This window comes from Musca autumnalis, unplaced genomic scaffold (assembly GCF_047663935.1).
Source record: "Musca autumnalis isolate F117 unplaced genomic scaffold, ASM4766393v1 scaffold_6, whole genome shotgun sequence".
NCBI lineage: Eukaryota > Metazoa > Arthropoda > Insecta > Diptera > Muscidae > Musca > Musca autumnalis.
In genome coordinates, this window is record NW_027412199.1 from 3784011 (window position 1) to 3800396 (window position 16386).

General features: G+C 35.4%; 1 protein-coding gene across 6 annotated transcripts in view; it reads left to right on the forward strand.

Annotated features, from left to right (window-relative positions):
* Ca-alpha1D (Ca[2+]-channel protein alpha[[1]] subunit D) overlaps window positions 1-16386 on the forward strand; it is a 1669376-nt gene that overhangs the window by 615100 nt on the left and 1037890 nt on the right. For all 6 annotated transcript variants that reach the window (XM_073958159.1, XM_073958162.1, XM_073958158.1 and 3 more), the window contains exon 12: window positions 8283-8397. In XM_073958159.1, coding sequence (XP_073814260.1) covers window positions 8283-8397 — 115 coding nt within the window. The remainder of the gene's footprint in view (window positions 1-8282; window positions 8398-16386) is intronic.

A 16386-nucleotide genomic window follows, 5' to 3' on the forward strand; every position in this document is an offset into this window, starting at 1 on the left:
TCCTCGATATCATTGTAGAAGACTTCTCCATCAAGCTGCTTTGCACTATAAGGTGGTCGAAACAAAAAATGAATCGGAATAACAGAAGTTCCAAACATAAATCAGAGCTCCTTCATGAAAATGGTTTTATCGTTTCTATGACAATATTGAAAGTCGGCAAATGCTACATCCGATGGAAGATAGATGCACGGTTTTCCGTTTATTGATAAAAGTAAAGTTAAAATTATGATTTAAGAGCTCAAAAAGAGTCGAAAAAACCAATCATAGCTGTAGTGAGATTCAGTAACACATTGTTGTCCTTACCGACAAAAGTCGTTAAAAATAAAATGCCCATAATTTCGGTACTTAACGGATTTTATCGGTAAGTTAACGATGAATAAAAAGTGGTCTCTAACCTTTACCGATAGCAACAGTGATGCCAACTTTTATTGAACATTTTCAATCATAATTTTTCGATTTAATTTTACCGATTTTTGTCGGTAAAGGTAAAAATTAATTACAAAATCCAACTATTGTAAGGTTTATTCAGAAATAAATACCTATATAACTATATTTGTTTTAATTACATCAATTGATGTTAACATTTTAATTTAAAACAAAAAAATAATATTATTAGTTTCAAGTTCCTTATAATAAAAAATAAAGGTTTCATTTAATTTGGAAAAAGTTTCATTTCAAATGGAAAAGGTTTCATTTCAATTGGAAAAGGTTTCATTTCCGTTGGAAAAGGTTTCATTTAATTTGGTAAGGGTTTCGTTTAATTTGGAAAAGGTTTCATTTAATTTGGAAAAGGTTTCATTTAATTTGGAAAAGGTTTCATTTAATCTGAAAATGCTATATACACACCCTGAAATTTAATATGCAAACAATTTTCTTTTTTGTACCCAACGTGTACACAAGCCCCAATCGAACGACCCGATAGGTGTAGCGAGAAACGAAAAAATATTCCCTGCAAACATTTTTTAATGTTAAAACGCTTAACGATACGCTGGAATTCGCGGGGAAGATCAATTCAATCGCGGAAGAGCGACCCTAAAGATCTTCTGCGAATCCCTAACATCAAGTAACTGTGTCTAGGAAGCGAATCCAGAGGAAGAATCGCAGATTAATCATCTGAAAGATCTTTAGAAGATTAAAATATAAAGTAAAAAAGAATATAATTATTCTTTGGGTTTGGTTTTTTTTCGTTTGTTGTCTTTAAGTTTTATTTACCCTCGTTGGTTTTCTTTTCTGCATTGTTCTGATTTTTAATTATTCCTTATGTTGTTGGTGGTTAGTTATACTGCATCCTCATTCACTTTGTTGTCTTTCTAGTTAAACTCGGCAAAAGCTGGGCATGCGTTGTGTTTGTCAATTCTCATAATATTATGTGTGACATTTATATCAAAGTTCTGTCGAAAGCGTATATGAAAATTATATACAACCAAATCAAAAATCTGTTGCTGTTCCAGAAGAGTATTCTGTTATTCTCTATGGCGATCATTTGAAAAATCTAAGAAAAAATGTAAAAAATCGTCCAATGATCGGCGTTGGGAATCACACAAGATTAATCTGAGCGAACAATCTTCCACAATTTTGAGATATGTTTGCAGGGTTATTTTCAATAGGATAGCGACAGCTGCCTAAAACAATAGTATATATGTAAGCGATGTGTGTATATTACAAGCAATAGAACGATGACCACTGACGGCACAACGTAAATATGTCACTAGCGTATTTTGAACAGGGAATAATGCGAATATTGAAGAAATAATGTGGTGTATATTTTGGTGTTTTTTTTTCTGTTATTAGGCACAACAACACAGTGGTAACCCCATGGAAATATTTAAATAAATGATTTATTTACCTAAATAAAATTATCGAAATTTAACACGATTGTTAATTAAATTTTATTAATAATTACACATTGATTGAAAAATACACGGTTATTGACTAAAATGTTTGCACTTTTTTTCACAATGATTTTTGCAACCAAAACTAATTTTTATTTGTTTTTACTGTTCAATAATAACACCGAGTAAATTAGAAACGAATAAAGTAAAACGCGCCGCGTTGCAAAGCGGTCGTAGGTATTGTTATTGTTGTAAAGAAAACGAGGATAATTTTTGGACGACGGACATTATTTTTATTACGCGAGTTCACAATAATAAAACACTGCACTGTTGATGTTTTTGGGATGATAATGTTGTTAATGAAGATGATGAAGTTGATTAGGATGATTATGAAGTTGATATATGCTTCGAGAATAAACAAACGAAAACCAACTAGAAAACGAAAACCACTCCAAAGGGTCGTATCCGGCTCGAGTGAATAAACATGTAAAGGCACCGAAATTCCGTTTCGACAAAAAGAAATAAAAACACCAACGTTTTAGTTTTCAAATAATAAAAAGCAGAAGATTTAGTGGCTATATAAAATTAATAAATTAAATAAATTGAAAATCAACGAGGCTAGCAAATTACAAGTGTTCCGAGTAGAGGTGGGCGCGTGTCGTGCCGTGAGTAGTGCGTGTTCGTGCCTTCCCGAAAATCGCCGTGTTTGTGCGTGTCGTGCCGGAATAAATTTTTGGCCGTGCGTGATCGTGTTTTTTTGTTCGACACGGTTTTGCACGACACGACTAAACACGACCTGCACTATGTGTCACGATCGTGCTAAATTTTTGGGCTCCCTTTAGAAGTCGTGCAAGAGACCATACTAAACAAGAAAATCGAACAAGAAAATAAAACCAAAAAATTCACCAACTGTGGTTTTCCAAAAATTATTTGCTTCGTTTTTGTAGTCTGGTACTTTTTGCCGTTATGTTATGGAGAGGCCAGAAAAAAAATTTGATGTTTGTTTGCCATTTGTTTTGTTCATGAGAGAGAATCAAAGACAGAAACAACTCAGCGGGTTAACGCAATATACTCCCAGCAAAATTTATTTGAAGTTGTTCTACATATGTGAAGTAGTGATTGACTAGCTTTTTTAGAAGCAGTCCAAGCAGAGTCATGACAAATGCATTCCGTTCTTCACATTTCGGCAATGTCCGATTTGAATCCATTTCATAAAAATTTCACATTTTAGCAATGTTTACATTTATAATAACTTTTTGCAAATAAAATTCTCAAGAACACAAGAAACAATTTATTTTATGGTATTTTAATTACTCAGCAAAATGATTGTATCCAAAAAGATAATCATGGGTGCAAGAAATATCAGACTGCATCTTTGTTTGTAGCCAAAAAAGTATTTGAATAATGAGTGCAAGTGGCTATGTCCTTTTACGTGAAAGAAGTCATGATTTTTACAAGGACATGGTGCAGCTAGAATGCAATCAATTTTAGATGACTCTATGCAAGAAGCATTTTAAGGTGTTTTTGGGTATTTTTGAGTAATAAAAGCTAACTTTCTAGAATAAAAGCATTTGATTTATTTGAAATATTCCATTGTTTTATATTCATTATATTATATTTCGATCGAACTATTACACTGTGCAGCAGCATTTTTGGGGGGGTGGAAAATTTCTTTTGGAGATGATAGCCCTTGATGAGTATACTAAGAACCCAAAAGGAAATTTTCGCCATAGGTCACGTTTCTGAGACATCGCGCGATGAAGTTTTTGATTTTTTCCCTATAATACCTTGGAAAAAAACTCCATATCTCTGTTCGGCGTTGTTGTAGCTTCGTTTTGAGGTAACATATATTCAGTGAAATCGATTGGCGAATCTTTTTGTAGAACATTTCATTCTTCTAACTCAATGCCTTTCATGTCCTTTTTGTCCTTTATTTCTTGAACCGTAGTGAAAGTACCACAAGATGAGATTTTTCAGCATCCAAATATTCTACAAAAATGTTGGTCAGATGATCTTAGGTACGGTTCTTTTTGACAACTAAACGTTTTTGTCCCGTTTTCATTATCATTTTTGACATTTATTCGGACTTGGTTCAGAATTAAACTATGTTTTGTTTTTCTGTATATACGTTATTGGTTATGTATAGGTATGTAGATATAACAATTGGTTATTCCTTGTGTAGACATCTGGGGTGCTTCTGAAATATTTACGACAAATAGCTCTTGTAATGACGAACTGCAACTAACAAAGTTTTCATAAGCGAATTAATTTAATTTGATTGACAACTCTATAAGCTTTTTAATGGTATACATATAAGTTTAATCGGTTACTTAAAACCGGTTCAAATCGGTTTTAATGTCGGAATATCCGGTTCAAAAATTGAGATAAAAGGATCTATCCTCCAAGAAAATTTGTTATTAACGTGTTCGTCATTACAAGAGCTATTTGTCGTAAATATTTCAGAAGCACCCCAGATGTCTACACAAGGAATAACCAATTGTTATGTCTACATACCTACACATAACAAATAACGAATATACAGAAAAACCATACATAGTTTAATTCTCAACCAAGTCTGAATAAATGTCAAAAATGACAATGAACACGGGACAAAATCGTTTAGTTGTCAAAGAGAACCGTACCTAAAATCTTCTGAGCAACATTTTTGTAGAATATTTGGATGCTGAACAATTTTCACTACGGTTCAAGAAATAAAGGACGAAAAGGACATGAAAGGCATTGAGTTAGAAGAATGAAATGTTTTACAAGAAGGTTCGCCAATCGATTTCAATGAATACATGTTACCTCAAAACGAAGCTACAACAACGCCAAACAGAGATTTTTTTCCAAGGTATTATAGGGAAAAAATCCAAAACTTCTTCGCGCGATATCACAGAAACTTGACCTATGGCGTAAATTTCCTTTTGGTTCTTAGTTTACTCATCAAGGGCTATCATCTCCAAAAGAAATTCTCCACCCCCAGACTTTGAGTTCCATTTTGTGTCACAGTGTTATCAAACTACTGTTTTTTTTTTTTTTTTTTTCAAACAAAAATGTTTTACAAAAACATGAGTTGAGTAGTAATTTGAACGAATTTTAATTCGAATCGTCCTAGAGAAACAGATCATAAATATTAATAAAAAGTTACCACAACTCTTTTAAATAATTTTTCCAAATGGCCCTGAGGTCTCAAATCAGTGAAAAATCCTCGCTTAACTTCTCCCATATCCTCGCTTGCGAATCAATTTTTAAATGAATCGAAAAATCAATTCAAAATACTTTCCATGGAATGTATATTTATTCACTACAAAGAACTAATGGAAAATATGTGCTTAAGAAGCAAATTAGACAGTATCCTCACTGCACCAGGCCCTTGTAAAAATCATGACTTCTTTCACGTAAAAAAATGTAGTCCGAAATCACTTGAACTCATGATTCAACTACTTCTTTGGCTACAAACATTTTGCTGGGACTGTTTTTGAAAATCAGTTGTTTATCATGCTAAATTTGATATTGAAGACAAGTTCGGAAATTCTGTATTTGTAACCGACAATGGCTCCAACGTTGTTTAGGATTTTAAAAGATTTAAACGTATACCTTGAGCTTGCCACATTTTGAACTTAGTTAGGATGATGTTGTTAAAAAACATCCTCTTCCCGAATTGGGAAAACTGATTGACTGCTCCAAAAAGTGTGTAAGATATTTTAAACACTCGTAGCTAAACAACAAATTGTCGAAAACGTTAAAACTAGATATAAGAACACAATGGAATTCATATATATTATGCTTGAGAGAATATGCCAAGTCCAGAATGAGATTAAGAGTATTTTGCTAGAAAAGAATAAGTTGGATCGTATATCTGTCTTAAAGCTAGAACCTCTATTGGGTTTTCTCAAAATATGCAAAGAGTGTTCCGAAAAATTAAGCTCGGAAAAATACCCTACTATGCATATTTTTACGCTTTGGTCTGAAAAGCTATTGAAAGTTTGCTCAATTGATACCATTGACTCTCAATTCATGAAAGATTTGAAAGCTAAAACTAAACAATCATTGCTTTAACGCTTTGTGCCAACAATGGCACATCTTATAGGGACGTTTTTATTTCCGCCGTTTAAGGAGATGAATTTCTTATTACACGATAAAAGAAATGACGTAATAGCTAATGTATACAAGGTGAGAACATAGAGTGTTCTAATGATGAGAAGGAAATAACAATGCCACATTTACACGAATCTTCAGAGCTTTTGGATCAAAACTTGGCAAAAAGACGAAAAATTGATACTGAAATTGAAACATATTTAGCGAGTGCCGTATCTAGCAAGACTGATGTTTTAAACTTTTGGAAACAGTCGACCTAAAATATTTAAAACAATTAGCCAGGAAAATTTTGGCTATACCCGTCAGCTCAGCAACGATCGAAAGATTTTTTTCCACATCTGGAAATATTCTCAACGAAAGACGAACTAGACTTCTGAGCTCTAAATTGGACAAAATAATGTTTTTAAATAAGAATATGTAATTTTGCAATATGTATATTTTAGAACATATAAATTTTTTGAACAAATAAATGTACAGCTATATCGATATATCTTTTCTTTAATTTCGTGCGTGAGTGTGCGTGTTCGTGCCTTCTCGAAAAACGCCGTGTTTGTGCGTGAAAGTGCATAAAAATTTTGGTCCGTGTTCGTGCATGTTCGTGCCTAATTTTTTAGGCACGCGCCCATCTCTAGTTCCGAGTGGCGATCGAAAACGAAGTGTCCATAATAATACCAAAAGGTCGCGTAGCTGCAAAAAACTCGTTAGAAAATTCCTAGATCACATTCCAATGTTGTTACAAAAAGGGAGTAGGAGGTTTTCTAACGACTCGCAGAGGGGAAATTTGTGTTAAAATTTGATCAAAAGCCCTAGAAAGCTCATTTATAGTCAGATTGATATAAAATTTTGCACAAAGCATATCTTCTGTACAAAGATTAATCCTATAGAAAATAATGAAAATCGGTCCAGATTTGGATGCAGCTTCCATATGATATGAGATTAAAATGCAGCAAAATCACAACTAGCCTAAAAACATTGAGCCAATTTTCAAACAAATCGGTACAGATGTATATATAGTCCCATATACATATATTTCATTCCAAATTTTATTTTTTGAAACTTACTTTAATTAAATTTTTCTCAATTCACATGAAAAAAGCCGTGAATGTTTCTGAATAATGCAGACATATTTGATAGGTGTTGGTTTAGTCTGATAAATAAGAGTCCCGGTTATAAGGCGGAACAAAATTTAGTGTGAGTTAACCTTGCAATTCCATATAAAAATATTTTATCTTTTAGTTGAGAAAAATAAGATTTTTTTCGGAATGGCGGAAACATGCGCAATTTTTTATGATTGAATCTGATATTTGAGACTCAAGCGCATAAACATTAGAAGAAACTACGGTCGGGAAACGACGGGAAATAGACTTTTTCACTATTGAAATTGTAGTAATCTTAAAAATTATCATAAAAAATTTTTATAAAGAGGATATGTATCACCATTATTAAAGAGCAAAGATGTAGAATCAATCTGAAAATTTTAAATGCTAATCTTGTTCGCAGACAATAAATCTTGAAAAATGTTCACCTAATTTCTTAGTTTTCGAAAATTTACTTTTTGTTTTCAGTATGGCTGAGTTCAATCGACTGCTGCATTGGATTGGTTAATTCTACAAAGTCGAGGATGGTTATAGCAAATGTAGAAAAGAGTCTGGTTGCCGTTTATCAACATTTTTTTCAAAAAAAAAACGATTTTCATATTTTGAGTCTTGAGCAACTTTTGGCCTATGTTTCCCCTCTGTGCGACTATGCAAATCAGACATAATAAAAGTAAGGCGAAAAGCGAGCATTTTCAAACAATGCAAACAACACTCGTTAGAAAACCCCTAGCTGACATTCCAATGTTGTAACAAGAAGGGAGTAGGCAGTTTTCTAACGAGTATGCAAATAGTCAATTTATATCAAACATTAATGCAAACATAAACAGGTATGATTCAAAAAAAAAATGGTGACGGTGTTTTAAACAACTATTGGTCCTAAAACGAGTATTAGGGCCTCGGAATATGATGAAACTGTTAAATACTCGAAAAAAAAATTATGAAGAAATCGGTAGAAACAACTTGTATAGTAAGAAAGTTATTGAATTGTGTCCAAAATGTTCAAGACCACACCCGTTACAATTTTTTGTTTCATCGTTAATTATGTAACAACTGTGACTAATAGCTTAAATATTAGACTATTTCTTTTAATCTAATTCTTTGCCTTGCTGAATCAGATTTCAGAAACTCAAAAATCGTGTCCTCAAAGAAAATCAATACTGTAGGTTGCCAAACTAAACAATCATAAAATATGCGTTTCTAATTCCAAAGATATAGAGTTCTTACACCTGAAATCTACAATAACGAAATTTTTTAGATAACAGTGATAGTTCTTCATATATACATAAACCTTCCCCTGAGGTCAATGCTAATACCAATATTCAACCCATACCAGCTGGCTCGTCTTTCTTTATTTTTACACAAAACAACAGGTAAGGTAATCATTTAAAAATATGGGGATTGCTCATCATCTTGCTATTGTTAGGTAATAATGATATATATTTTTGAAGATTGTTTCGATGATACCGGAAACATATAATTGTAAAGCATGGCGCATTGACACATATCTTTATTATTAAATTCTTACTGAAAATTACTTTTCTAACCTCTAACCAATACTTTACATGTTGTATTTCAAACGTTTTATTCGCTAGATAGTTGTCCTTGTTGGTAGAAATTGCTTAAGAAATTAAATTGAGTGATAGACGGATTGGTAAAAGCGAACTGTATAGCGTTTATAAGTCTTCGTTTTCCGTACACGATGGCCATATATTCTATATATATATATATATATATATATATATATATATATATATATATATATATATTCTTTCCAAAATCTTTATATAAAGTATTATATCGATTAGGCAAATGAAGCACACAACGTAAGATCTTGTTTTGTAATGTTTGCATGGATGTTAATTCGCTTGTCACTTTATGTCCGTACACGATGGCCATATATTCTAAGTGAGAGTGAATCAACGCTTTGTACATCAACAATCTAATATCCTAATCTAATATACATATATATATATATATATATATATATATATATAGTCCCATATGTTTAAATATTTGAAAATCAAAATTTCAATAAAATCGCTCTCATTCCTTAGCTAGAGTTGAAGTCTTAACATCAATACCAGGCTTGCCCAAGTTGATGAACCTAGATGTTTTGCTGGAAATAATAGCTAAATGGAGAGTCAAGTATCATCTTAAATTAATTTTGTTGTTTTGTTCTTCTTTATATGTATAATTGTTCTACAAACATCCCAGATGGGAAAACGGAGACTTCTCTCATATTAATGAGTGCATCCCGATTCATATTATCTCAATGACATGGGACCTACTGTTTATCGCCGAGTCCGAACGGCTTGAGACACCACTTGTAGAGAAGTTTTACATGGCTGAAATACTAAGGAAATGTCGCCAACATTACTGAGGGGGCCACCGTTGAAAATTGTTTGATGTTGCTTGGCCGGGGAATCGAACCCACGACCTTCAGCGTGCAAGGCGGGTGTGTATACCATTGCACCACGGTGGCGCCCAGCTGTGCTTTTAGTTTAAACAATATCCCCAGGCAATTTTTGTCTTTATGTACTTTATGTGGCCATCCCACTTCAAATTGCTCTTTAATTGTACGCCTAAGTGCCTTATTTCATTTACTTCTTCTACAAGATTACTTTCAACAAAGAGTTCAAAGTTATTATTCATCATAGGAAAGGGTGGTCTAAATCTTAAAAGTTTGGTCTTGTTTAGATTTAAAACAAGCCTATTAAGTCTGGTAAATTCCGCAACCAACGACTGGTTAATTCCGCAACCAACTTTACCCCTAGGACTTTTTCATATGTATATGGGTAAAAAATTGCGATTTCGTCCGCACACAGTACTATTGACCCCAAGAGGCCAAGATTATTTATATCGTTTACGTACACCATGATAAATAACGGTCCTAAAATACTCTCCTGAGGAACTGCACTACAAATGGATAGAACCGAACTTCTACTCTCTCCCACCTGGAGTTCAAGCTCTGTGTTCCTAATGCCATAATAAGTTAATTTGTTCAACAAAATATCATAATCGACTACATCAAACGCCTTACTGAAATCATAAAAGAGACCAGCTGTTCCTGAATGTCCGCGGTCTAAACCCCCACGGATTAAATTAATCGCCTTAATGACTGCCGTGTCAGTACCACCTCCTTTGATGTATGCAAACTAAGAACGATGAATTAAAGTGCCCTCTTCGAGATAGGTCGTCAATTGTATATGCATGATTCTCTCAATTATTTTATCCAATGACGATAGAAGTGCTATTGGCCTGAATTGATCGACCATCGTAGGATTAGGTATCTTCGGTATGGCAACAATTTTGTGATGTTTCAGAATATAGGGATACTCCGCTACAGTTACCATACAGTTAAAAATATTTGCTAATAAGGGGGATAGCAAATCAGATTTTTTTTTTTTTAAAAAATTCAGTAGAGATATCGTCATCTCCAGGACGACTTTTTGAAGAGTTCATATTTCGTATGACATCTTTTACTACATTCATAGTAACCATTTGAAAATGAAAACAACCATTATGACTTCTCAGCGTTCGTAACCAATTAGGATTATCGTTTGCATATTTTCGTATATTTTCTTTTACAGTGGTTACCGAATAGTCATTAAACTTATCTGATAACACCTGTTCGTCGTATATGACATCACCCCCTTCACCAGTCACACATATGCCCTTCTCTGAAGATTTACCTAAGGTTTTGTTAAGAAATCTCCAACACTTTTTGGATCACCACTACATTTTCTTATATTACGCTGCTCAACAAAATTGAAAAAGTTGAATGTTTCAGACGAAGTTGCAGTTGTTTCTAGATGAAATCGGCGAGTTATTTTCAAATCCGGTCCTGGGTTTTCTCCATCAGCTCTTGTTTTTGAGATATAGCTCAAAATCGGTTTTTACGAGTTTTACCCAGACTTTCCTTATTTTCGGATACAAACAAATATTTTTTGTGGGTTTTTCGGCATATATATATTAAGAAGATGTTGTACGCTCGATGCAAATCGTTTTTGAAATAATTATGGTGAGTATATATTACAAAATATAGAAAATATACGACGGACCTTGTAAAAATTGCATATTTTGAGTACTTTAAGCTGTAATTACGTCATCGGATCGTAGGATCTTCATATGGTACTCCGGATATGCTTAGGGTGTTTACTATATAATCCAGTATTCAAATGTATAATATAAAGTTCATAGCGCCCATGATTCCGCCATAACCTAAAAACCATCATGAAGAATGTCATTGAAAAGTAAATGGCTTATGTGGTAATGATATCACTGGTAAATGATTTCCCTTTAGCAGTCTTCATGGCGATTTTTAGGTTATGGCCGAATCATGGGCGCTATGAACTTTATATTATATATTTGAATACTGGACTATATATTAGACTCCCTAAGCATATCCGCATTACCATATGAAGATCGTATGACTTCCCCCGATGACGTAATTACAGCTTAAAGTACTCAAAATATGCAATTTTTACAAGGTCCGTCCTATATTTTCTATATTTTTTGATATATACTCACCATAACTATTTCAAAAACGATTTGTATCGAGCGTACAACATCTCTTTAATATATTAATGTCGAAAAACCCACAAAAAATATTTGTTTGTATCCGAAAATAACGAAAGTCTGGGTTAAACTCGTAAAAACCGGTTTTGAGCTATATCTCAAAAACAAGAGCTGATGGAGAAAAACCGGGACCGGATTTGAAAATAACTCGCCGATTTCATCTAGAAAAAACCGCAACTTCGTTTGAAACAAAAGTCGTGTTGACCAGTGTTATCATTGTTCAAAGAGAACATACATATTTACGTTAGTTTAATTACTCTGCTTTACTTTTTATGTAATGTAGTTTCTAGAGTGTCAGCGAAAAACTGACCTAGTATATTTTCAATAGTTATTTTATGCAGGTTAATAACCCAAATAAAGAAACAACTCGATTGGTTTCACATTGCATGGGTTATTGGCTGAAGTAAATTTATTTCCTATTTATTAATGCTTAGTTTACATTTTTGCCATAGCAGTTAAGTTAATAAAAATGTATAAATACTCAGTGGCATAATGCGGACCATACACTATAGGCATGCACGACAGCATTTGTAATAGTATTAGTAAATTTTGAAGTTTTTTTTTCAATGTATGTGGGAGTATTTTTAGCAGGATTGAAATCAAAATAGTTTTGATTTTGGAAATGAACCCTTTTCAATCCAATGAATTTTGTTTATTTACCAAGTAACCAACAAATAATTTTTGAAAACAACAAATATTATTTGTGAGGAAATTAAAAATTTGAAAAACTTCAATCCAAAATCGAGTTCTGGAGGAAATTTCATAATTTTTCCAATATGGATTGAAGGAATGCCACACACTATTCAATCACACACTTACACAAGGGTTAATCGGTTGCTGTCCTGCATGCCCATAGTGTATGCCCGGCATTAAGAATCTAGGTAGTTTACAAGAAATTGTAAAGCTATCTGGGTTTACACAATTCATGTTTTGTGTACATCCGACTTTTATTTCATTATTAATAATTTTTGGTGACCCCGACGTTATCTCACTTATAAATTTCTTACTCCCCCCCACCAGTGGTAAGGAAGTTGAAACACTTATTTGTGAGAGTAAGGAATTTAGTCCTTACAGCAACCAGAAGCGTACCTTATATCAGAAGGTCGCATAATCCAAAAGAAGCCCTCCAACAAAGACATCGAAGTCAAGTAACCAGAGTCGTCTGGTACTCAAGCAAACAGAGAGTGTTTAACCAAAGCGAGCCGAATCATCGGAATCCTAGTAGCTAGGAGGACCTAGAAACCGTCACGATGGATCTGTCAGCAATGACCGCGGAGCAGCAAGTGCCGAATTGAAGAAGGCGATTTCGAATGTAAAGAAGGCTCCAATAGAGAGATGAACTGTTGAGTTCTACATGAAGAAATTGGGGGAGTTGGAAGCACTCTGGGTGGATATAGACCGGAATGAGAACAAGATACGAGCGGATCCGGCAGCAGAGTCACAACTCCATGTCTCAAATGACGTGCACAAGGTCATTGGAGAAGAATATAGAGCTGCAGTTGACGCCATACAGGAGGAGATACACAAAGGTAAAGAAGCAGGACCTCAAAAACCACTCCCGGCAGTAAGGGAAATGGAGAAGCAGAAACAACCCAGCGGATCTAGTACGACCAGCAACATGGCTGCATTAGTCAGACGTCACAGGGATCTAATGAAGTCAATCCAAACGTTAATAAGGGGCAGCTCAAGTCATGCAGCGCCCTGTCAAACGATGGCTTCAATTGAGCGATTATGGGCAAATGTGGAAGACATCCACTTCAAGATGTACGAGAGTTTTGACGACCCAACAGTGGGTGGGTACGATGCATCAGAATACGTTCTCTTGGAAGAAGGGACATTAAAATTTAAGGAGAAGATATCGGCGCTATCACAGGTCGATCGTCCATCATCTCAGCCGAGATCAGGCGATAACTTGGCAAATCAAGTTAACCTGCCAAAGATTACAATCCCTCAGTTCAATGGGGATTACTCAAAGTGGCAGACATTTTCGGACATCTTTGGGAAACTGATCAACGAACAAGCATTGCCGCTGGTACAAAATGTACCTCAAGGCGAATGTGACTGGAGAAGCCGAGAAGCTCATAAGGCACCTCGAGTTGACGGAGGCGAATTACCACATAGCCTGGACGACTCTACAGGAAAGATACAATAACAAGAGAGCTCAAGTGTCAAATATACTTGAGAGAATTTTAAGCTTGCCTAACATGTCAGGCGATTGCAGATCAGTGGAAGACGTTCATGACAGTCTTCATGATTTACTTTTGGCAGTCAATGGGATCCACTCTTAATCCACATCCTGACAAAGAGGATGGATAAGACGACTCATGTGTTGTATGAGCAGTCGATTGTCAATTCCAAGGAGCTTCAAACGATGGATCATTTCATGAAATGCCTAAAGGGTCGCTTCGAATCATTAGAAGCTGTCAACGGAGTTCAAAAGAGTAAGCCAACAGCTACGTCTGCATCAACAACAACCCGAAAATGTTACATGTGCAAAGGTTACCACCCACTTTACTATTGCAAACAGTTCTTGGCAATGACCGCGCCCGAAAGACAGAAATGGGTTGCTAGGAACAAAATGTTCCTGAATCATCAGGCAAAGACGTGTACAAATGGGACATGCAGGAAGTGTCAACAGAAGCACAATACACTTCTAGATTTCTCCACGAAGACACAAGCAGAAGAGAAGGCAGCAGCAATGTCAACTCAGCAACCACCTACAGTAGCATCGGCAAATAGAGCTCAGTCACTAACAAGCAAATTCCGAGCGCGCCTAGAAGCTTTTGTATTACCAAACATAGTTCCACCGCAACCAAGCACTGACATCGACGTCACGTCATGGCCTAATCCAGAAAACATAAAGCTAGCGGATCCACACTTTTTCCAAACGGGCAGAATTGACGTACTGCTTGGAGCAGAGTTTTATTTCAATTTGATTTTGTCACAAGAAATTCGGATGTCCAAGGAACTTCCTATATTGAAGAACTCGAAACTAGAATGGATTGCTAGTGGAAAGGTACTGACTGAAGCAGGAACGGTTACGTGTGCAGTTTTTGGAGAAGAGGAACGTGGTCTGGAAGAGTTGTTAAAGCAGTTTTGGAAACAAGATGATGTTGGTGAGGACCAGAAGTTGACAGTAGCAGACGGAAGGTGTGAAAGTCACTTTAACCAACACACTACAATCAATGAGAGTGGTCGATTTGTGGTGCGACTTCCATTTTCAGATGATACAGAAAAGATATCAGAGTCACTGAAAATTGCAGCGTCCAGATTCTTCGCTCTGGAGCATCGGTTAGCAAAATATGCAAATCTTCGCGAGCAGTATGCTAATTTTATGAAGGAGTAAGAAGAGTTGGGCCACATGACGAAAATACAACGGAGAGAGGTGCGCTGCAGTCATTACTACATTCCGAATCATTGTGTCCTGCGTCCAGATAGCAGTACGACAAAGCTCAGGGTAGTGTTCGATGCGTCCTGTAAGTCATCGTCTGGGTGGTCGCTAAATGATATTTTACATTCAGGTCCCAAGGTGCAAGGAAACCTGTTTGGGATGCTGTTGTGATTTAGATTACCGCGATTTGTGTTCACGACGGATATCGAGAAGATGTACAGACAACTACTAGTGGACACGAGGGATCGCATATATCAGCTGGTCGTATGGAGAAATTCCCCAGACAAGGAGCTCGAGCAGTACATGTTAAATACATTGACATATGGTACGACTTGTTCCCCGTATCTGGCTAAGAGATGTCTGAAAAAGCTAGCAGAAACAAATTTGCATAAATATCCATAGGGTGCTCCAGCACTTCTGCGAAATTTCTATGTTGACGATGGCATGTGCGGATCCGACAGCTTAACGACCGCAATGGAGATGCAGAGTGAGCTGAATAGGTTGTTGTCAGAAGCCATATTCAGATTGTGAAAGTGGTGTGCCAGCCACTTAAAACTATTACATGGAGTCGCACCAGAGGATAGAGAAGTAGACCTCGACTTCGATAATTCATCAACCAAGGTGCTGGGGTTGATATGGATTCCCCAATCGGACCGATTTTGCCTGAAGAGTAATATGAGCGAATGCAGCGTCGTAACTTATTTATTTATTTTATTTATTTTATTTTTTCTACACAACAAGATAATATCTTACAATTACAGTGTAGAATTATTAATTGACATGAGGTATCCATCTTAACTAAGGGAAAGATCTTTGAGGAAGGTTTTGTAGTAAAAAATCATTAGATATAGAAAAATATTAAAGTGGGTTTAGGTGAAATTATCAGTTATTCAAGAAGAAATGTGAAATTCGTTTTTTAAAGGTAAAAACGTTGCTGATGCTCTGGATTTCGTGGGGTAATGTGTTCCAGAGACGTGTGGTGCAAATGAAAAATTGCCATTCAGAAACGAGGCTTAAGGAAACGCAGTTAGCAAATAGTTCGCAGCCATATATCAAGCCAGGCACAAGACAAGTTTTCGCTAACATGATGCGGATGTTAATATGTGTGTAGGAGTGCGAAATCCATAAGACGCGAAGTTTACCATAAGTTTGACCAACAACAGAGTTTACATGATCACTCCAGCGAAGAGAGCTATTAAAGATAACTCCTAGGTCCTTAGCCTTAGGTACTACTTCAATTTTCTGATTATTAATATAAATAGCATTTTGTAGTTTAAAATTTTTGTTTTTGTGAATGATTAAACTTTTAGATTTTTTTGGGTTTAGCAGCAAACCGTTTGCGGTAGCCCAGTTGAAAACACGCGAGAGATTCGCATTGAGTTTTTTTAAT